This window comes from Phyllostomus hastatus, unplaced genomic scaffold, assembly GCF_019186645.2.
Source record: "Phyllostomus hastatus isolate PE091 unplaced genomic scaffold, TTU_PhHast_1.1 phas_scaffold_78, whole genome shotgun sequence".
NCBI classification, from domain to species: domain Eukaryota; kingdom Metazoa; phylum Chordata; class Mammalia; order Chiroptera; family Phyllostomidae; genus Phyllostomus; species Phyllostomus hastatus.
Window position 1 is genome coordinate 70891870 of NW_025334041.1, and position 23411 is coordinate 70915280.

Below are 23411 nucleotides of genomic sequence, written 5' to 3' on the forward strand. Positions count from 1 at the left end.
ACCTAAGCAGGGGTCCCCACCCCAGGCGACTGACCGGGTGCAGGGAGCCGCACAGCAGGAGGCGAGGGTCAGTCGATGGAGCGAAGCTTCAGTATTTAGAGCTGCTCCCCTTCGCTAGCTTTACCACCTGAGCTTCGCCTCCTGCCAGATCAGCAGAGCCTACAAGATTTTCAGAGTAGCCGGAATCCTACTATGAACTGCAGATGGGAGGGATCTGGGTGGCCAGCTCCTCTTGAGAATCTAATTCTGGATGACCCAAGGTGGAGCTGAGGCGGTGATGCTAGTGCTGGGGAGCTGCTGCAAATACAGATTATCCCTCGCCCCACCCCCATGGGGCCGTCTAAAGGGAAGTTAAAGGGAAACAAGCTCAGGGCTCCCACTGATTCTGCATTATGGTGAGTTGTGTAATTATTTCACTATATATTACAATGTAATAATAGTAGAAATAAAGTACACAGTAAATGTAATGCGCTTGAATCATTCTGAAACCATCCTCCACCCCCAACCCATGTGGAAAAATTGTCTTCCATGAAACCAGCCCCTGCTGCCAGAAAGGTTGGGGACCGCTGGGAGGCCCCTCGGAGGCTGCCGTGTGCCGTCCCCCAGGACTCCGCCTACAAGATGAGGGGGGCTCAACTGGCAGCGAAGGCAGACCATTTCTTGGGTCCTCCGGTGAGGAGCCTTTGCAACCGGAGTTGGGCAGAGACAGCAGTCAGCCAACTTTTCCCTCGAAGCCAGGATGCCGTGGTCTGTACAGGGTTTCTACGAGCAACGGTCGGAAAGTGGTCTAGGGGAATAAGCGAGACCTTTGCAGACTGGTCTCCCGGGCCCTGACGAAGCAAACAAGAGCCACAGGGAAATACTGAGTTGGGAGGGACGCACTCTTCCACGGTACAGTTTCAAACCGGCCCCTTCACTCCACGGTTTCGGTTCGAAGTCGACCCTATAAAATGAACGGGCTAAGATCCGGCGGAAGTAGCGGGCCGCATTTTCTAGTAGGCTGTGGGAACAGTTTCTCTTTCCGGCGCTGGGCGTGATCGCTGGCGGCCGGCGTGCACTAATCTATGGATCCCGGCGGCCGGTGGCGAGGCTTGCCCAGTGGGCCCAGCCTCAAGCACTTGACGGATCCTTCTTACGGGGTCCCGCGGGAGCAGCAGAAGCCGGCGCTGCAGGAGCTGACGCAGGCGCACGTCGAATCCTTCAACTACGCGGTGCGCGAGGGGCTCAGCCACGCGGTGCAGGTGAGTGCGGCGCCTCCAGGCTCCCCGCAGCTAGGCGCTCTCTGGAGCCTCTAGGTCGAGCAGAGGAGAGGGCCCAGAGGAGCTGGAGGCGGGCGGCGGGTGGGAGACGCGGGAAGGGGAAACCCAGGAGGTGGAGTGGGGCACAGGCGGGACAGGGTTCCAGACAGATGAGATGGCTGAGAGGTCACGGTATACCGTAATCCCAAATAGCTGTGCTTATTGATGGTGCCAGGCTCAGCGCCGGCCTTGAGCTCAAGTTGACCAGGAGATGTATTTGATTTCCGGATTTATATGGGATTGGAAACCATAGTGTTTTGTAGGACAGTGGGTACTGTGAGAGTAAGTGGCCTGTATGGGTTGAGCTCCCCAGCCATAAATAAGTGTTCATAGTTAATATGTAGGAGAGGTCAGTGGAACAGCAAAGCTTTCCCCAGGGAGTAGAAAAGCAGTTGCTGTGAAAGGGATAAACCCACCATGGTAGCGCCTTTCTCTTTGCATGGCTCCAGCTTAAGTAAGAGCACGCAGAATGAAATGTACAAATAGCCTAAAGAAGAATGGCATTAAAATGTCGGGTCCTGAATCACGTGATACTTCAATATCCTTGCTCTGTTAGCAGCAGTCCCGCCAGTCTTGCTATGCATGTAGAGGATACAAGGTAAGAAGAGAGAAGGCACTTGATTCCAGGGGACGGCTTTGTTCTGTACACAGTGGTATCCCTAGCGTCTACTCAAGAATTTGACACATGGTAATCTGAGTTAATGCCTTATGGTTTTTGGTGCATAGTGAGGGTATGAGTAGACTGGATGTAGCTTTAACTGCCTTTTTAGATGTGTCACAGTAGCATTTTAGGCAACAATATGTGTAAAAAATTCACGGTATTAGTGAAAAGGTACCTTGGATATGCAAGCAATTAATAGTGCAAATTGTATTTCAGGCTATACCTCCATTTGAATTTGCTTTCAAAGATGAGCGTATCTCACTTACTATTGTGGATGCTGTCATCAGTCCCCCCACAGTCCCCAAAGGGAGCATCTGCAAAGAGCTCAACATTTATCCTGCAGAATGCCGGGGCCGGAGGAGTACCTACCGGGGAAAGTTGACGGTGAGTGCAAGTGACAGTGTGTGACTCATACACTGTACCTGTCTGAGAATATTGGTGTCCCATAAGATGTAACCAGAATTCTGCTTTCTTAGTACTGTCCAAGAGATCCCAGCTTTTAAATCTGAAACATAAGGTCATCTAATATATAATCTTCCTCTTTTAAAATATTCATTTGTTCTTGTAGATCAAGATACTTTTCTTTTTTTGTGAGGTTTTTGGGTTTTTTTTTTTGTTTTTTTTTTCTTTTTCATTTAGGCCGATATCAGCTGGGCAGTGAATGGAATTTCAAAAGGAACCATTAAGCAGTTTCTTGGTTATGTTCCCATCATGGTGAAGTCCAAGCTTTGCAACTTATACACCCTATCTCCAAAAGCCCTCATTGAGCACCATGAGGAACCAGAGGTAATTTCAGGGGTCCAAGGTATTGAATGGCCTGGTGACAATAGAAGGGGCTTGAGCTGGGAGTGAGATGTGAAGCTTGCCAGTGGGAGTCAGTTTTCTTTCTCTGCCTCCAATTGTGGGTAGGAAAAATGGGGCGTATATATCTTGTCTGCCTACTGTGCACAGCTCATAATGAGTTTCAAATGAGGCAATGTATGAAAAACTGGCTCTGCAGTTAGTGGATATATTATTATGGGGGGAAGAATTGGTAGGTTTTATCCCCTAATTTTCTGAATGGTATATATTTAGAGACATATTTCTGTTTTTAAAGCCATCTTAAACCACAAAACGTCCAAAATGTCTGCTTTGCAGATGGTAAGATTCTGTGAGCATATTAAATGCCTCATATGCCTTTCCTTTGCATTTCTTTTTAGTTGTGTTAGGTGGCTTTGCAGTATTGTGTTGAAGTAATACAATATATGTGGACTGCCTACAATAGAAACTGTTATCTGGTGGGAAGAAGGTTTTGGTGCCACATCTGGGGTTGACACTCAGCTGCTACACTTATCAGTTGTATGGCTTTAGGGAGTTAGTCTCCCCAAGCCTGTTTCCTCTCCTGAAAGTGGGCACATTAGCTGTCTTACTTATTGTTATGAGGTTAAGCATTATGATGACATAGAGCACCTAGTGTGATCTGCCTGCTTCATAGTAGCTCTTTGTTTATTACAGAAATGTGATATATACTGGAGGTATTAAAAATATTTTTCTGTTAATTTGAATTTCTGGTTTTCAGGGCTTTTGTATGGTTATCAGTTTTTAAACTTACTTAGGAAACCATACTTGTCTGGAAGGAAAATGGTTACTATTTTCATTTTTAGACATTTCTTTGGAATAATTTGTTTATTTGTTTGTTTAATGTCATTTGAAGACTGAAGTCATTTTAGGGAACAGAAAGGCAAGTTAGAGTGAACCTGTCTGGTAGAGAAAGGTTCTCTACCTTTCTCTGACTTCCCCTGACTTCCTTCCATACTTTCTCCCTGGCTCTGAGACCTTTTCGTGTACTGGAGAAGATTTAATTTGCACACCGCCAGTTCCCCAGGGGGTCCATGGCCTCTTCCCCCTGCACATGCCCCCACTTCCACACATTGCCCTGGGTCTGCTGGGGGTGGGGTTGGTGTTTGCAGTTGGTCAGTTTCATATTTACAGTTATATTTGTTTACCAAATTATAATTCATCTCTTTGGTAGGAAATGGGAGGCTATTTCATAGTCAATGGCATTGAAAAGGTCATCCGAATGTTGATTATGCCTCGGAGAAATTTCCCCATTGCAATGATCAGACCAAAATGGAAAGCCAGGGGACCTGGCTATACTCAGTATGGTAAGTTGTAGTGATTTTTGGAATGTTCCTTTAGAAAACTTTTACCCCCCCCCCCCTTTTTTTGTAAAGGACATGTGCCCTGACTGGTGTGGCTCAGTGGGTTATGGCATCATCCCACAAAGCAAAAGGTCCCTGGTTTGATTCCTAGTCAGGGCACAGGCCTGGGTTGCAGTCCAGGTCTCTGGTTGGGGTCCTATGAGAGACAACCAACTGATGTTTCTCTCAAACATTGATGTTTCTCTTTTCCCTTCCCTTCCCTTCTCCTCTCTCTAAAAATAACTAAATAAAATCTTTTACAAAAATAAAAATTTAAAAAAGGAGATGTATCTAAATAGTCTTTGATATTTTTCTCTCATATACAGGGGTGGACCAAAGTAGGTTTACAGTTGTATGTATGGAAAATAATACAATAATTAATAATCATATAAGAATAAACTCTATCTTGTGTACTCACAACTATAAACCTACTTTTGCCCACCCCTACATATAAATTTTTGTTCTGTTAAGTATTTCTGTGTTGAGATTTCATAGTAACAAACCTATTTTCTGTTACCTTTCAAACTGAAATAATGTGTATTTATGTTCCTGCGTCTGGAGCTGAAAGCTGCCTGACTTGGCCAGAGGTGAGTGTGGGCCCCCAGAGGCCTCTGGTTCAGGCACCGTGGCACTCCCCTAGGGGTCTCTGGTCGGCAGCCTCCTGGCCTCTGAGGGAGATTTTGCACCCCAGGGGAAATTTGGCAAGGTCTAGAGATACTATTTTTGTTTGCCAGTCTTGGCTAAACTTAATGATTTGGTTCTAATTATTTCTAAGAGGGTAAAGATAACTCAGAATAAAATAATTGAAGCAGTTATAGTGTTACTGAGTTTCTGACTTTCCTTTTTGTTCCTACAGGAGTATCAATGCACTGTGTGAGGGAAGAACATTCTGCTGTCAATATGAACCTTCACTACTTGGAAAATGGCACGGTTATGTTGAACTTTATTTACCGGAAAGAATTGTTCTTTCTTCCTTTGGGATTTGCACTTAAGGTGTGACTTGGTGAATATATATTTTTTGTCAGGAAGAGAGTCGTTGGAAGTCATGTTCTGTGCAGAGGGAACAGCTTTTCCTTATTAGAGCTCTTGCTGTACTAGTTACCTACTGCTCCGTGACACATTGCTGTGCAGTTCAGTGGTTGAAAACACGTCCATGAATATTCCTCTCTCCCAGTTTCTTTGGTCAGGAATATGGCAGCTCTGACCGCAGTCTCTAGGTGGCAGTGCAGTGTCGTGATGGGCTGCAGTTGTGTAGCAGGCTCGACCAGAGCTGAAGAGTGTACTTCCAAGGTGGTTCCTTCCTGGCTGGAGGTCTCAGTTACTCTCCGCTGGGCCTTCCTATATAGGCTGCTTGAGGCAGCCACCTTCCCCAGAGAGTTAGCCAGGAAAACGATGGGGAAGCCACATTGGCCTTGTTACCTGGCCTTGAGAGTCGTGTGTTAGCGTTTTTGCCATGTTCTCTTCAGTCACATAGGCAGTGATTTGGTGCAAGCTTGTGAGTTCCAGGAGGTGAGGATCATTGGACAAAGATGGACACCAGGATGCCCCTCTTACCAGCAGTGCCCTTCAGGTTAACCATAGTGAATTGCTCATTTTTCTTGGGTGTTGAAAAAAAAGGAGACATTTGTTACTGAGTGAATTGGATGGTTTAGTTATCATTAGCAATTCAAAAGAAAATCTCTTTTCTGTTCTAGGCACTTGTCAGCTTTTCCGATTACCAGATCTTCCAGGAGCTCATCAAAGGAAAAGAAGACAACTCTTTCTTTAGGAACTCAGTTTCTCAAATGTTAAGGATTGTAATGGATGAGGGCTGTTCCACACAAAAACAGGTCCTTGACTATCTGGGTGAACGCTTCAGGGTAAAACTCAATCTTCCTGACTGGTATTCAAATGAACAAGCTGCGGAGTATTTGTTTAAGTATGTGTGCTTTTACCTAAACTGTCTTTGGTGGCAGGGGAAGGAGAGGTTACTGGTCCTTCATGTTCATGTAGTTGGGGCTGAGGAGTCATCTGGGAATCCAAGTGGACCGGCGTGTAGAATTCTGGTCCAGCGAAGCAGCAGCTAGCTTTGTTTCTGTGGCTAGCTCCACTTTCTATGGTTTTGTAGTGGTATCATTTTATTCTAATATACTTTTTAACTTTTGTTTTGAAATAACTTCGAACTTCCAGAATTGCTGCAAAAATAGTACATTGGACACTTAGGCTGACTGTTAACACTTACTACATTTGCTTTACCTCTCTACACATAAATGTTTTTCTTTCTGACCATTTAAAAGTTGTAGGCATCATGTCCCTTTATTATCCAAGGCAAGGGCTCTGTCTTCAGTGACCTGCTCTGGATCAACACGGTTCAGTCCACAGCCACGGGCCGTGTCAAGCACTTGAATGGCCAGTGCAACTGAGAGGCTGATTTCTTAATTCATTGAGACTTGAATTGCCTGTGTTGCTTATCAGTACCATGTTGGCCCACATAGCCCTAGACCTTGTTTGTGACTGTGTCCTGTTTTGCTCATGTTGCCTAAAAGATAAAAAGGGATTTTCTGAATATGAGTAAGAACTTTTAAGTAAACATGAATTGAGGGCCTTGGTTAGTAGAATGGCGAGTAGTAGTAGCCTCTGAATCATTTTAGTGTTTTCTTTCTATTTTGACAGCCAGTGTATCTGTATCCACTTGAAATCTAATACTGAAAAGTTTTATGTACTTTGTCTCATGACCCGGAAGCTGTTTGCTTTGGCCAAAGGAGAGTGCATGGAGGACAATCCTGACAGTTTAGTGAATCAGGAGGTGCTCACACCCGGGCAGCTCTTCCTCATGTTCCTGAAGGTGGGTGCATGCCGCTTCCAGCCGGGCCCCGTGTGCCTCTGTGGGTGGGGCACAGCACCTGGGGGTGTTGTTTCCTGCGTGTCTGTGATTTCTCGTTTGGGCCACATATATCATCTCTTTTTTCCATTTTTTTGTTTATCTACCAGTAAGGTACTTAATCACACATCCTAGCTTGTACCAGGTTCAGAAATGTCTGACATTTTTATCTGAGCCAAGTAAAGACAGCATCAAATCTTGGTCATGACATTGATGATAAAATGTAAGAGGCCTGTGCACATGTAGTGCGCAGTCCCCTTTGTTTGCAGAGGCCCTGTTTCCAACTCCCCTGCTCATGGGGATTTACTCGTAACCCAGCATCAGTGCTTGCAGCTTTTCTGGTCCTCTGCAGACTTGCGTGGAGGGGTAAAATTGGGGTGTCTCAATGCCCACGCTCCTGCTGGGGCCCAGGAGGTGATCCTGGGCCATATCGCTTCAGCTTTCATACTGTGAACAGGAGTCTGTTTGGGATATTTTTCTGTTTTTTGTTGGTGATTTTGTTTAAAATGGCCTGCAGGCATAGAGCCGAAGTGCTGTGTGGGATCCCTAAACACAGGAAGGCTGGGATGTGCCTTACGAGAATATTCGAGCATTAGATGAACTTCGTTCAGTCATGAGTTAGTGCCGCTGGCTGTGAGTTCGATGGCAGTGAGTCAGCAACAAAAAGCAGAGTGTCTCTCATCAGAAACACAGAAAACAAGCTTATGTATTGGTCAGTTGACGAGAATGTTGTGACTTGAGGATTTTAGAAACCTAATCCTGTGTGCACTCAGGAGTAATGGCTTCGTGCAGGGGTGCCAAACTCATTTTCACCGGGGGTCACATCAGCCTTGAGGTTACCTTAGAAGGGCCGAAATAATTTTAGGACTGTATAAATGTAAACTACTCCTTAACTGTTAAGGAGTTGAAATTACATTCGGCCCTTTGAAGGCAGCCGCGAGGCTGATGTGGCCCCCCGTGAAGATGAGTTTGGCACCCCTGGCCTAGCGCTTGCTAATTCAGTGTTCACAGCAACATTACGGAGCACAGTTACTGTCAGTAATGAGAGCCGTGTGTGTGTGTGTGTGTGTGTGTGTTTGGAAAGTGTTGGCACGCACAGACAATTTCGCAAGTTGATTTGGTGGTATTTTATATTTTGAATATTAGCCCTAAAATGATTTAATCCAAGAGATAACATAGTGGGATGAAAGATGGAGAAGACTAAATTAAAAATCTCCCAGCTCCCCATCTCGTCACAAGTTCTTATTTAAATTCTTACTGAGAGGTGAAAACTTGTGTTTCTGTCTGTGCTAGACATAAAATTAGATTGAAAATTTTCAGCAGCCTAGAATTTCCCTGAAAAAAATTGATACCAGGCAGAGGTTTTCTGTTATTGGTAATTTTAGTATAGCCTTTCAAGTAAACTTTAATTTTTTTTTTATTTCAGGAAAAAATGGAAGCGTGGTTAGTATCTATTAAAATAGGTTTAGACAAGAAGGCTCAGAAGACCAACATGTCTATAAACCCTGAAAATTTGATGAAGATTTTAAATCTGGGAACAGACCTTACAAAACCGTTTGAATATCTTCTTGCTACTGGGAATCTGCGTTCTAAAACAGGTGAAACTAGATAGGCTGCAGCAAATTACTGTTCATTTTAGTTTTGTTTTTCAAATTATTTGCTTAGTGTAGATTTTTATCATTGTGAGAGGTTCTATTTAAATAAGTGGACTTTTAAAGACAGGTTTCATGTTACAAGTTTTGACAAGTGTGTGTCAGTCTGAAGGGCTTTCAACAGGAGCCTGAGTGGCTTGAATCCAACTGTGACAATCTGAGGACATGTCACCTGCACAGGTGGCCTGAGGGGGTTCTCACACTTGCCCTTCCCTGAACCACTTCCATCAGAATGGCCTGGAAATCTTAAAAGTGACAATTGAGGGCCCAGAAATCTGCATTTTTAAGCAGATGAAACTAATACAGTTTCTTTTAGAACTAATGACTGCTAGTATATTATCCAGCCCTGTCTGATGAATCCCATTTAATTTCTTACTATTTTATTATCTGTTTACAGTTTCCCCGCAGTGGAGGTTCTGGAGGAGATAGGGAACCAGTCAGGGCTGATGCAGTTTGTGAGATCTGGAGATTTTTACTACTTTTTCCTAAAGTATTCCTGTTCATCATCTAAATTAGTAAACTTTGTAATAATCTACTCTGTGATTTATATTGTGCTCTGAGGTTTTTCATCAGAGCCTCTAAGAAAAATTTTTTTGTTAAATTTAGCATGTTTTTGAATGACTTTTGTTTTATTAAGGCCTCGGCTTCCTGCAAGATTCTGGACTTTGTGTTGTGGCTGATAAGTTGAACTTCGTCCGCTATCTCTCCCATTTCCGTTGTGTGCACAGAGGGGCTGACTTTGCCAAGATGAGGACCACCACAGTGCGCAGGCTGCTGCCGGAGTCCTGGGGTTTCCTTTGCCCTGTGCACACCCCCGATGGGGAGCCCTGTGGTTTGATGAACCACTTAACTGCCACATGTGAGGTCGTCACGCAATTTGTGTACACGGCCTCTATTCCAGCTTTACTTTGCAACCTGGGTACGTGACAGGGTAACAGTCTTGGTGGGTGTGTGCGTTTTCACAGGGTAAGGCTGTGAAGTTACATTGCCATGGGGGCTGAGCAGAGAATTCCTGCAGGAGTTGTTTTTACTGTTCTGTGCAGGAATTGGGCCTACAACCCAGGCATGTGCCCTGACTGGGAATCAAGCCAGCAACCCTTTGGTTCACAGGCTGGCACTCAGTCACTGAGCCACACCCGCCAGGGCAGGTGGCAGACATTTTTTAGCAACCAGAAAGTCGTTGGATCAAGAATCAAGAAATTTCTGCTTAAAAGTATTACTGCCAGTTAGACCATGGCCTTTTAGAAGGGATCCCCAGGGAAAGTAATTGACAATTGCTCGAGATCGAGAGGTCATAATCAGTGTAATCTGCAGGTTCTCTGTCTACAAGGAAAAGAATCATTTTGTTTGCTACCAGTGATTAAACTGTCAGAGTTCAGGAAAGGGTAGGAAGGAGGAAAAAGTGTGGAGAGGTGGACAGAATATCCCATGCAGAAGAAATGGGAAAGGCTCTGGTATGGGGAAAGAAGACAACGGAAAATGCCTAGCACCAAGTGGGTAACCTGTGGTACTTTGTACACTTGCAGTGTTCAGTAGGTATTTATGGATTGTGGGAGAGTATTCTGTTTTTACTTAATTAGAGTTGCTTCCTGATAAAGTCACAACTAACCTGGGATGTAGGGAAGAGCCACTGCTCCCAGGGGAAATAAAGGTTCAGCTCCATGAACCTCCAGTTACATTTTTGTTACGAGTTGATACACAGCCTCGTTTTCTGTGTCTCTGTTCATTGTGCTTCACTAACCTCAATCGAGGTCTCAGCCAGTAGCACCGTGTGCTGCTCTAACACGTGCTTTCCTCATGGGGCACACGCAGCCTGTGCTCAGCTACTCTGGGCGGCTCTGCGCCTCAGGGACCGTTTAAACAGTGAAACCCTCCAGCAGATGCACAGGAACGCCGTGCATGTGGCACTGAGAGGACCGCCAAGAGGGTACTTGTTTACAGTCAGTCAGCTGAGAGAGGAAGACACGCTGGGCTGCAGTTGGGGGCGTGTGTGGTGGTGCAGTGTGGTCACTGAGTGACCCCAAAAGCACCATTAGTTGTTGGTACTGGGGTTACAAATAAATTTTAGCGAGTAGGCAAATTTGCCAATACAGACTGTGTGAATAACAGTGGTCAAGTGTAGTTCAATTACTGGGCAAAGTTAATTATGTTTTCATGGCTCAGCAATGAAATATAAAAGGTGTACATGGAAAGCCTCCTGGACACCTGTCCCTGCTGGTCTCCCCACAGGCCAGAGTCACTTGTTCTCGTGTGTCCTTGATGAAATGACTTGGAAACTTACTTAAGAAATAGAAAAACATTCTGATTTGGAGACAAGATAACTAGATATCTAAAATGATGGTAGAGCCGTGGACCCGTCTGGAAGGAGTTTCTAAGGTTGGAAACGGCATCTTGGTGTTATGACCTTGTCTGTTCCTTCCCCAGGGGTTACTCCAGTTGACGGAGCGCCACACCGACCTCATGCTGAGTGCTACCCTGTTCTGCTGGATGGTGTCATGGTTGGCTGGGTGGATAAGGAGCTTGCTCCTGGCGTGGCGGCTTCTCTCCGGCATTTCAAGGTAACCTTGAGTCTTTGTGAATTGTTCTCTCCCTTGATCTTCGGTTTCAGTCCATGTCCAGTTGTTGAGGTCGCCCCAGGGCATTCTAGAGTGCTCGCAAGTGGGGGGGGCGGGGCGGTCAGAAGCTGATTCTGAATAGTGCCTCCCATCTGCTGGTACTGACCTCATAGGTTGGGGTCAGTGACAGACACTGGACCTGTTCACTTTTGTTTGTTATTTTGGTAGTTTCACTGAGGCCCTAGTCTGCTAACCTAACAAATTTTAACTTCTTTGTAAATTCTAGTGGCATGTAGGGGACCTCAAACATGAAGTTTGTATTTCAAGTAATGTCAAAAATATGTGAAATATAAGTCATACCCTGTTGCCTTCTTGGTCTTGAAAATGTATTAAAAAGTCAAGGAGAATGACATTCTCGGGGATTTCCTTCTAACTAGAGTCTTGGCCGTTACAAAACTTGTATTTTGGCAGTTGGATGAACTGTAGTTCAGGCTCTATTTTATTTCATTTAAGTTTTGGGTTTTTTGGTTTTGTTTTGTTTTTGTTTTATCCCATATTTTGTAATGTATAATGCACTTTTTTGCCCAAATTATTGAAGGGGAAGTAAGGATGTGCATTGTACATAGGTAAAATATTCCTGTGTATAATGCACACACATTGTGGGCATGCATTATATACGGCAAAATATGGTAGTTTTAGTTTTTAAAATGGTCTTACTTTGATATAATTTTACACTTAAAAGATGTTTGGACAGCACAGAGAACTCCCACATGCCCACTGCTCAGATGCACCAATTGTTATCATTTTTTCGCTCTTTATAAACATGTAGGTTTTTTCTTCTGAACCATTTGACGGTAGTGCAGACAATTCCCTTTTTCCACAAAGACTGCAGAGTGTTTTACGACACGAACTTCTCTTCAGTAACAGAAGACGCAGCACTCTTATCAAGCTCAGGGAGAGTCGGGTTGGTAGAATCTGCAGCTGATGCTCAGATTACACCAGTTTCTCAGTAGTGGCCTTCAGAGCGTCTTTCCCCTCTTGTCTGGGACCACCACAGAACCCTGTGTTAGTGTCCTTGTCATGTCTCTTCACTCCCCTTCGATCTGGAGCAGTTCCTTAGCCTGTCATGTCTTGACCTTTTTTAAGAGTACAGGCAGCTGTTGTGTAGACTGTCCCCTAGTTCTCGGTGACGAGTCACTTCCTCCTGATGCCGTGTCAGGAGGCTGTGATGTCGGCTTGCTCCGTGACCAGTGATGTCAATGTTTGATCACTCTGTGGCTGTGCTTTTTCAGGTTAATGTACTGTATTATTACAGGTTTTCTCTTACCAGTAATTTGTGGAGAGATATTTGGAAGCCCTTTGCTTTTCCTCATCAAATTTCCATCCAGTAGTGGATGTGATGTGTCCTCTGCACAATTGTTACTATGCCATTGATGATTCTTTGCTGAGTTGATTATTGCTGTTACAGCTGCCAGATGGTTGTTTTCTAACCCCATCATTTGTTCTGTTTGTTGCCATTCTGTAAGGGAGAGCTTTGTTTATTTATTTGTTCATTTGTATACATTTGCAGAGATTCTATAGATGCTTGTTTTATGGTGTGAGTATTCTGTTACTAATGTTTATTTTGATTCTCTAATTATATCAGATTTGACTCTCTACCCTGGTCTCTGTAGGGTTGGTTGTGTTTTGTTTTTGTAACATAAAATTTACCATTTTAACCATTTTCAGGTGTATGTAGTTCCGTGACATTAAGTACATTCATGTTGTGCATTCATCACCCTGTCCATCCTCCGGACTTTCACGTGGTCCAGAACTGGAATTTTGCGCCATCCCACAGTAACTCCCCGCTGCCCTTCCCACCTCCTAGTAACCACGTAGGCCGCACTATGCGTGTCTGTCCATCTGCTGCTGACGGACACTTGGGTCGCCCCTACCCTTTGGCTGTTGTGAGTCGTGCTGCTGTGCACGTGGGTGTGCAAATTTCTGTTTGAGTCTGCTTTCTATTTTTTTGAGTGTGTATCTAGAAGTGGAATTGTTGTATCATCTGAGATTCTGTGTTTAATTTTTTGGCATCTTTGTGGAAAAATTTTAAGATTTTTCCCTTAGATATATTAGGTGTATTGTATTAATTCATTCCCTAATAATAGTGGTGAATGATGAGTCTTAAATTCCTGGAATAAATTGTTGTGTTGTGTTCTTTATTTAAGAAATATTGATAGTTTCTTATACTAATAATTCATGAAGATGTTTTAAATCTCCACTTTATCAAAAGAACAAAGGAATTTTCCTTAAGTTTTCAGTGCTCTGGAGCAGTTTGGGGAACATTGGGCCACCTAGGCGCAGGTCTGCCAGAATCCCTGTGAGATCGTCTGATGCTTTCTTTGGCTCCTTTATTTCTGATGTGGAAATGGTCTTCTTTAAGCTTTCTGCCTCTGTTGAGGTTTGTTCTGGTGACTCCATTTTCTCCATTACATCTTAGTTTCCTAGAGGTATGCAAAGTGGACCTGTAATTTCAGGTTTTATCTTCATTATAGTTTCTTTACCTACACTTTTTTTTAACTTTTAAGAATTTAATTCACTTACGTTCATTTTTAAAATTTTTATTGTAGTGTGTTTGTTCTGATATATAGGTTTTCTTATCTTTTTTCAGATTTCTGTAATTTTGGTTTGTATTTTTTCTTTTGCCCAGGAGTTAACTAATAGAAGGTTCTTTTGCTTTTTAATTCCCAAGTGGAAGGGCCTTTCATTAAACACCATATTTTTCAGACCATAACATATGCCTGGGTTTTAGAGGAGGAAAATAGGGGGAAAAATTTCAGAGCAAAAAATGCGGTAAAATATTTAATAACATAAATAACATAATATTTCACCAACATAAATGTAAACAGAACTCAACAGCAGCATTAACAACCATTATTCCTCCCAAATTTGGGGGGGCGGAGGGTGTGTCTTATAGTCCGAAAAATACAGTGCATTTAAAAATAAAACTAGAATCAGCGTTTTATTCATCAGAGAATAGAGTTTCCGTTAGTACGTCTGCGTCCACGTTCTTGGTTTACCTTTTCCCGCAGTCTCAGTCTTTAAGCTGGCACCGCTTTGCCTGATAGTGGGGCTGAGCCCCAAGAAAGCAGAGCTTTGGCTGGTGGGTATGGGGTGAGTGGCATTCTCTGAGGGGATGGGGCTGGTAGGCACTGTGTTTGTTACCTGTGTAACTAATGTAAGTTCTTAAGATACTTCTTTTCATATTTCACCTCCTTCCCCATTCTGCCTGCTATCCCTATTCTTGGCAAGGGATAGATGTAAGATGTGTCACTTGTTCTGGTTTGTACTCTCTTTTTGTTGAAAACAGGTGTTGAGAGAAAAAAGAATTCCTCCCTGGATGGAGGTGGCCCTTGTGCCCATAACAGGAAAACCGAGTCTGTACCCAGGCCTGTTCCTTTTCACCACTCCTTGTCGGCTGGTGCGGCCCGTGCAGAACTTGGAATTAGGCAAAGAAGAGCTGATTGGAACTATGGAGCAGGTGTGTGCGCTCTGTGTTTGGTGGGTGTATGTGATCATGTCATACACAACTTCCACAGGCTTCAGCTGTTGCTTTTTAAAAGTGTTTTTGTTTAGTAACACTTTGGCGTTTGAAAGAAAGTGAAAACTTCCTTCTGCCTCCCTCGTGACCAACTGGAAGCAGTTTTCACGTGCTCCCCCGCCACTCACACATTGAGCTTGAGAGGTGGTGTCCTGTTGCCTGCCCTTTCCATCCTGCCCTGCTCCCTGAGCTCCTTGCGCCTGGCTGTGCCTTGGCTGCTGGGTTGAACTGTTCACTCCCTTAGATTCACTCACAGTCTTTGCCTATGTCTTTGCTGTTGCAAGTCTGCGCTTTGTCCTACTTAAAAATTTTTTTCCTCCAGTCTCCCTCCACAGTGGGTCCAGGGTAGATTTATAATGCAGTGTGTAAGGCATGTGGTAGTGCTGACTGGGGGCTTCCTGAGGCTCCCTGCTGTGTTCAGTGTGCTGGGGGGGGAGAAGTTTCCTCTCCACACTTGGAGCGCTGACCTCAGAGAAAGAGCTAACATGTGAGCATTCGGCCTTCCTCTCCAGCTCTTCATGAATATCGCTGTCTTTGAGGAAGAGGTCTCTGCTGGCGTGACCACCCACCAAGAGCTCTTCCCTCACAGCCTGCTGAGTGTCATTGCCAACTTCATCCCTTTCTCTGACCACAACCAGAGTCCGAGGAACATGTACCAGTGCCAGATGGGTAAGGTGGCTTGGGCACACTGGCAGGCACTTACAGAAGAGAAGTGTGTGTGACTTATTTTACTTTGAAATAATTTCAAGCTCAGAGAAAAGTTGTGAGACTGGTACAAAGAACTCCGTAAACCCTTACTGACATCTTGTTAACATTTGCCCCATTTGTACTGTTTATATTTGAAGGTAAGTTGCAGGCCTGGTGCCTCTTTACCCTAAATATTTCAGTGTGTATTTCTTAACAAGGATGTTCGCTCGTATAACCATGGACAATTATTAAAGCCAGGAAACTTCACGCTGCCATCATCATACCACCTTGCAGTCCTCATTCAGACATTGACCAGCTGTACCAAAATAGGGTTTATGGCAGTTTTTTTCTGCGTAGCATCTAGTCCAAGGTTACACCTCGTAGTTAATTGTGTTGTCTCTTTAATTTCCTTTAAGTTAGAACAGAACTTTAGCCTTTCTTTGTCTTTCTTGTTATTAACATTTTTGAAAAAAAGGTAGTTTTTGTAAACTGTTCGACAGCTTGAATTTGTTGAGATGTTGTGGTTCCATTTTTGACGGCTGCAAGCCGCCCACATCACTCTCTCTCGCGCGCTGTTTGTTCCTGCAGACATCACCGCACTATTTCCTAGTCCGTGTTCAGTCTTTGCCTGACTGTGTCCAAGGTGTGGTTTCGTTTTCCTGGAGTGTCATTTCCCTTTGGCCTGAAAACTTCCTTCAACATTTGTAACAATTGCAGGTTGCTAGCTACAAATTCTCTTAGTTTTTATTTCTTTGAAATACTCATCTTTATTTCCTCTTCCCTTGGAGGAACTGGGTATGCAGTTCTGATTTGACAGGACTTTTCCCCCCATACAAAATACTAGACTAGCTGTCTACTGTGGGTCTCTCATTTCTAATTAGCAGGCAGTAGTTATTGGTTGTTTCCCTGTAGGTAATATGTTATTTCTCCTCTGTCCTTCAGATTTTCTCTTTGTTTTTGGTTTATAGCAGAATGACTATAGTGTGCCCACGTAAGATGTTCTTCGAGTTTGTCTTGCTTGGGGTTTGCTGGCCTTAAATCTGTTTTTTTAAAAACTTTATAAATTTGTAAAGTTTTCTGCCATTATTTCTAAAAGTAATGCTTCTGCCCCATTCTCTCTGTCCTGAGATTTCAGTTATGTATCTGTATGTTAAACTTTTGATGTCCCATGAGTCACTGGGTTTCTGTTCTTTTTTCCATCTTTTTCTTTCTTTTCAGGTTGAATCATTTTTATTGATCTGTCATCATGTTCAGACTTTTTGTTCCATTTCAGATATTTCATTTTCCAGAATTTCCATTTATTTCTTTTTTATGGTTTTAATTTTCTCTGAGATTCTTATCTTCATTGTGAACATATTTTCCTTTATATCTTTGAGCAGTTATGCAATGGGTGTTTTAAAGTCATTGTCTGCTAATTCCAGTGTCTGGGTCATCTCAGAATGTCATCATTCATTGACTGTTTTTTTTTTTTTTTTTCTTTAGTATGGTCAGTACTCAAAATGGTTTCCTGTGTCTTTTATGTCTAGTGTTAATAATACTGGATCATATCGTGGACATTGTGAATGAATGATATGTTTTAAAGACCATGGATTCTGTTATGTTCCTTTGAAGAGTGTGGGATTTCAGATTTAATGGTAGATAACTTAGCTGAACACAGCAGCTAAAGTCGCTCTTGGGGGCTGCTTGGAAAGGTCCTGTGCATGTACCGTGCAGGGCTCCACCGACGATCTGGGACCAGTTCCTATAAAGAATTTAAGGCTTTTCCTGTGTGGTTCTGTCCTTTCTGGAATTTATCCCCTTTTCAGTTGCTATAGTGCCCTGAACTCTGTCTCTTGGTTCTCAAAGCAAGTCAGACTGGGACTTTCTATCTAAGTTGTAGCCACTACACTGACTGGGCCAGTAGGCCAAATAATAACAATAACATCAACAACTGACCTGGAAATCCACCCAGTGCAGTTCCTTTTGCCCAAATGTAAATTCCTCTTTAGTTTCTGGCTGCTTTTGGTTACTGTCCAGTACTTTCAGGTGGCATGTATGTGTATGTAGTTGGTTCTGTTTTGTTTTTTTCTGGGTCTTATAATTACATGTTGAAAGTGGTTGTATAGAAGGAATCCCCCACTGTTGGCAGTCTCCTTTTCTGTATTTCAAAGAATTCCACTGTGCATGCATATTTATTTTAGTTTTTAAAATTATTTGTGTTGAATTGATACAATAAAGTGGTACAAAGAATATTAATACCCCCTGTATGGCGGTACCCAGAATTAACAAATACTCACATTTTGCTCTGTATATGTGTATAAGAAAATAATTAAATAATAGTTGCTGTCCCCTTTTATGCCTTCTCTCCCCCAGTAACACCCTACAGTGTTTACCTCCCTTTTATGTCCCCGTCCCTTTCTGTTCTCCTACACGTGCCCATAAACTGGGAGTGGCATTGCTTGGGGTGTGTTACAAATATGTACAAATGGTATCACATTAAACATGTTTCTGTGCTTTTTCCCTCTCGACACTGTTTTCCTGGTCGGGTTGTGGCACTTACACGTTGCGATACTGTAACACTGTGAGCATAACTGCCATGACTGATCTGTTCATTCCCCTCCTGCGAATGTTTACTTGTTCCCAATTTTATGTATCACTTTATGATCAAGGGGAGAAATGAAATGCTAAGGTGTTTGTCCCTTTGTAGGTAAGCAAACTATGGGTTTCCCACTTCTCACTTACCAAGACCGATCGGATAATAAGCTCTATCGTCTTCAGACCCCACAAAGCCCCTTGGTGAGGCCATGCATGTACGACCACTACGACATGGACAGCTACCCCATCGGGACCAACGCCGTCGTCGCTGTCATTTCCTACACTGGCTATGATATGGAAGACGCCATGGTAAGTTTTGCCGAGAATGTTTCCGTTCTTCGAGCATTTTACTATTTTCTTTACTGTGAGGTCACTGAAGGACTATTTCTGTGTCCCCGGGTGCCTAGTATTTGGCACGTGAGTGTTCTGTTAAGTGGTCAATTCCTGGTCTGAGTTAAAAGTGGCAGCCCGGAGGGTCATGCACTGAATACTCAGATAGGCATGTTTCATGCGCAGTGTGGGGGTGAGTAGAGGGGAAGCAGTCTCGGGTAGTCTGCCTTTTGCGTTTGTGCGTGCCTAGGTTGTGGGCCATTTATAAGCTAGTGTCTGGACTTCAGTAGTTAGGGTAGGTGACCGGGAAACTGTGCATAGTTTTTAAATTGAATGCCAATTAACCTAAACCGAGTATAATTCTGCTCAGTTTTATTTTGAAAATCCTCATTTTTCTTCACTCCCTTGATTCTTTGACCTCAAAGATTGTGAATAAGGCTTCTTGGGAACGAGGCTTTGCCCATGGAAGTGTCTACAAGTCTGAGTTCATAGATCTCTCTGAAAAAATTAAACAAGGAGATGACAGTTTGGTGTTTGGAGTCCGACCTGGTGACCCGCGGACTGTGCAGAAGTTAGATGATGACGGCTTGCCGTTTATCGGAGCACAGCTGCAGTACGGGGACCCGTACTACAGTTACATAAACCTCAACACGGGCGAGAGCTCTGTGATGTTCTACAAGTAAGTTGTGGTGCCTGGGGCTAATGTTAGAAGCTGTTTCTCAGTGAAATTGCTGGAGGTTGTTGAAAGTAATCTTTTAACAGGAGACTCTTTGGAGAAATAGGAGTGGTAGCTCAGTTACTGGTGCAGTAATAAGTGAATTGGCATTTATATAATGAGACAAAGTTGCTGTCTGCTGCACTGCCTCTGCTTGGCTGCTTGTCAACTATAATTGATGAGAGTTCTGGTTTAGTTTATAAGTATATTACTCAGACTTGACCGTCCCTCTCGTGCATATTAGGAATGTTTCCTAGCTAAAATGTTGAGTTTATAAGTAATTTTTAGCTTATTTTATATGTCTAAAAAGGGTTTTAACAGTAGGTCTTCATACCAGTTTTATAATAGTTGTTCTAAGGAACAGAGTTCTGTAGTGAACATAACCAGCAGCCCTATTCATAGAAACTCTTAGGGATACCAACTGTGTTCATATTAGAGATGAGAGTTAAGAAAAAGTTTTGCAAATGCCCTTTATGAAGCACTAATTATATATAAAACTTATATACCTGTGTAAGTTTAGAGAAATGGTTTGACCTTTTGTATGGTTTAATTTTTCCTAGGAGTAAAGAAAATTGTATTGTGGATAACATCAAAGTGTGTAGTAATGACACTGGCAGTGGGAAATTCAAGTGTGTTTGCATCACAGTGAGAGTCCCTCGGAATCCAACCATCGGAGACAAGTTTGCCAGCCGTCACGGTCAGAAGGGTATCCTGAGCAGACTGTGGCCACCCGAGGACATGCCCTTTACCGAAAGCGGGATGGTCCCAGACATTCTGTTCAACCCTCATGGGTTCCCCTCCCGAATGACTATTGGTATGTTAATTGAGAGCATGGCAGGCAAGTCTGCAGCTCTGCATGGTCTCTGTCACGATGCCACACCGTTCATCTTTTCAGAGGAGAACTCGGCCTTGGAATACTTCGGTGAGATGTTGAAGGCTGCTGGCTACAACTACTATGGCACCGAGAGACTGTACAGTGGCATCAGTGGGCTGGAACTGGAGGCAGACATTTTCATAGGCGTAGTTTATTACCAACGGTTACGCCACATGGTCTCAGACAAATTCCAGGTCAGAACCACAGGAGCCAGGGACAGAGTCACTAACCAGCCCATTGGGGGGAGGAATGTGCAGGGTGGGATTCGCTTTGGGGAAATGGAGCGGGATGCTCTTTTAGCTCATGGAACTTCTTTTCTTCTTCACGACCGCCTCTTCAACTGTTCTGACCGGTCAGTAGCCCACGTGTGTGTGAAGTGTGGCAGTTTGCTCTCTCCGCTATTGGAGAAGCCACCCCCATCATGGTCGGCCATGCGCAACCGAAAATACAACTGTACTGTGTGTAATCGCAGTGACACTATCGACACCGTTTCTGTGCCTTATGTTTTCCGGTATTTTGTAGCTGAACTGGCAGCTATGAACATCAAAGTCAAACTGGATGTCATTTAATTTGATGTGGCCTTTTGGGTTAGGGGTTCTGTCAGATTAAAACAAAACTTCAGTGAAGATGTTGCTGTGTTACTCTGAATTTTTGTTGGGGTTGTTAGAGCTCTCAACGAAGACCTGGCAATCAAGAATTCAAGGTTCTGAGTTTCTCTCATAATAACCACTGAAGCTGATTTTCATTGTATTTGTTCAGAGTTTTCACACTGATAAATGGGATGTACAGGGGGACGTTTCTAACCCCAGGTTCTTACTATGGTGCTTTCACAGGCAGTGATTGTCAAACACTCACTGTCCATCAAAGAGATTGAGAGTGCAAACATGGTGTAAGCTGTGTGTGTTTTTTTTGTTTTCCATTGTCCACATTAAAGACGAAAGGTTGAAGTATTTTTTAACAGTTTTATTGGAATGTGATTGTACCAAACGCTGCACATCTTTAGTGGATTCAGTTCACTGGTTGGGGTAATAAACATCACCTCAGAAAACTTCCTGTGCCCCTTTGAATTGTTTTTTTTTTTAATATTATTTGCGTGTTTTCTAGCTTTTATTATTTGTGAGCACTAAACTTGACACCTGCCCTCTTAAGGAATTCTTAGGCGAACCAGTATAGGATCATTACACAGGGCTGCAGGTAAGTCTGTAGACACTCACCTTGTATCAGTGCGTCCCACCCACTGAACAGCAATTCCCCATTTCTGTCTCCGGCCGGCCCCTTGTAACCATCTTTCCACTGTTTATGTGAGTTTGACTATTTTAGATGCCTTGCAGAGGTGAGTTCATGCAGTCTTCATCCTTCTGTTGACTGGCTTGTTTCACTCAGCATGGTGTCCTCTGTAAGTTCATCAAAGTTATGCAGATGGCACTATTACCTTTTTAAGGCTGAATTATGCATTGTGTGTATATAGTACATTTTTTAATCCATTTATCTCTTGATGGATATTTAGGTTGTTTCCATAACAAATAACATTAATACTGTATTGTATTAAATGTAATATAGCCAGAATGTCATTTCAGCATGTAGTAAATATTAAAAATGTGTTGAGATATTTCACATTATTTTTTTATGCGATGTCTCCAAAACCCAGTGGCTGGGTTTTTTTCTTCTCTGTGTGCATCACTTTGTATTTCATTGTTCTGTACTCTGTTGGTGGGTGTTTATTTGGGCTATTCCATTCGTAGCTATTATAAACAGTGTTGGCAGTAGATAGCTTTGTATACACTTGGGCCAAGCATAAGATGTTATGTAAGTTAAAAAACTTTCCTAAGATGATTATTTTCTCGGTCTGGCTTTAGGTGTCTTGTCACTAATTATGGATCAGATAGGACTAGACTAAGAAATATCCATTCAAGGTATATCCTGGTTTTGCTTCATGAAACTTGAAAAAAATTAGGAAAAAGGCCTTAATGTTTTAGCTGACATCTCCCTCTGTTAGAATCCCAGCTAAATGTTCCCACCCCGTTCCAGTCTGCCTCACAATCCCTCAGCTGACATCTATTGTTCAATTTTCTTCAGATTTTTTTAGCAGCATCAAAAATGGTAAAAGCATAAAAAAGGTTTTCTAGCTTTTATTTTAAATTATAGAGTCACAACTGCAAGACTGACATTGAGACAATTTACAGAGCTTGGCCCCTTTTCACCAGTTCCACATGCGCTCATTTGTGCATGTGTGTATAGTTCTGTTCACTTTTGTGCAGATGGATGTGACCACTGTGGTCAAGGCATAGGTGCTCCATTTCCACAGCCCTGCCATGTGTCTCCTTCCAGCTGTCCCCACCGCAAATCCATCTTTAATCCCTGGCAACCAACAATCTGTCTCTCGTGTCTAATTTTATTTCAAGAATATTATATAAATATGCCTTGACTGGTGTAGCTTAGTGGACTGAGTGCCGGCTTGTGAACCAGGGGGTCACTGGTTTGATTCCCAGTCAGGGCACATGCCTGTGTTTCAGGCCATGTTTCCAGTTGAGGGTGTATGAGGTGCAACCACACATTGGTGTTTCTCTCCCTCTCTTTCTCCTTCCTTTCCCCTCTCTAAAAATAAATAAAATATTTTTTAAAAAGAATATTATATAAATAAAATCATAGCTGTGACCTTTTGAGATTGGCCTTCCACTCCATGTGATTGTCTTGAAATGCACTGCAGTCCGTTGTATAGTACATCAGTCATTCATTCCTTTTTGCTGCTGTATGGTCCTCCTTGGGGATGTTCCACCAGTTACCCATAGGAACACATTTTGGTTGTTTCCAGTTTTTGGTGGTTACAAATAAAGCTGCTCTGAAAACTCATGCACAGTTTTTGTGTGAATGTACATTTTTGTTTCTCTGGGACAAATGTCTTAAGAATGAAATTGCCAGGTCATGTGATAGTGGTGTGTTGTTTTGGAATAAACTGCCAAACTGTTTTCCAAAGTGGCTGAACCATTTTACATTCCCACCAGCAATGAATGATCATTTCTTGTTGTACATCCTAACCAGCACTTGATGGTGCTCCAGTGCTTTATTTTAGCTGTTCTGATAGGTGTGTAGTGATGTCTCATTGTGGTTTTGTTTTTAAGATTTTATTTGTTTTTAGAAGGGAAGGGAGAAAGAGAAACATTAATGTGTGGTTGCCTCTCTCACGCCAAGTCGGGAGCACAAGTTGTTGGGTGGGCCGCTAGGCTCCAGGCAGGCGACTGGGACCGTGTGTGGCTGTGGTCCAGTCCCACAAGGACTCGCGCGGCTGAGCCTTGCGTTTCCTAGGTGCGGAAAAAATGCCCTGCTGCGCAGTATTTACTTCCGGTGGAGTTCGGGGTGCAACCAAGGCAAAGCTGGAAAAGAAATGGCTGGGGCCCCTGGGCCAGCAGCACTGTCATTGCGGCTGGGACGGAAGTGATTAGCAGGG

At 43.3% G+C, this 23411-nt stretch overlaps 1 protein-coding gene across 2 annotated transcripts; it reads left to right on the top strand.

Annotated features, from left to right (window-relative positions):
* The first annotated feature begins 652 nt into the window (after positions 1–652).
* Positions 653–21014, top strand: POLR1B (RNA polymerase I subunit B). Of its 2 annotated transcripts, XM_045827034.1 has the most exons (16): positions 1104–1241; positions 1748–1896; positions 2176–2343; positions 2599–2745; positions 3971–4103; positions 4996–5132; positions 5834–6057; positions 6792–6963; positions 8426–8597; positions 9289–9570; positions 11076–11209; positions 14556–14726; positions 15299–15455; positions 18160–18356; positions 18803–19056; positions 19653–21014. In XM_045827034.1, exons 4-16 carry the CDS (start codon positions 2671–2673, stop codon positions 20533–20535), a joined length of 2991 nt encoding a protein of 996 aa, XP_045682990.1. In that variant the 5' UTR covers positions 1104–1241; positions 1748–1896; positions 2176–2343; positions 2599–2670; the 3' UTR covers positions 20536–21014. The 2 variants fall into 2 exon arrangements, with proteins under 2 accessions (XP_045682988.1, XP_045682990.1); XM_045827032.1 differs by lacking the exon at positions 1748–1896 and having other exon boundaries at positions 653–1241.
* The last annotated feature ends 2397 nt before the right edge of the window (positions 21015–23411 follow it).

Excerpts from the sequence above, each read along its gene's own strand:
- POLR1B (XM_045827032.1), top strand. The coding sequence starts at position 1,065 with ATGGATCCCGGCGGCCGGTGGCGAGGCTTGCCCAGTGGGCCCAGCCTC. Across the intron at positions 4,104-4,995 it reads ACCTGGCTATACTCAGTATG|GAGTATCAATGCACTGTGTG; the intron begins GTAAGTTGTAGT and ends TTGTTCCTACAG. Across the intron at positions 5,133-5,833 it reads CTTTGGGATTTGCACTTAAG|GCACTTGTCAGCTTTTCCGA; the intron begins GTGTGACTTGGT and ends TTTCTGTTCTAG.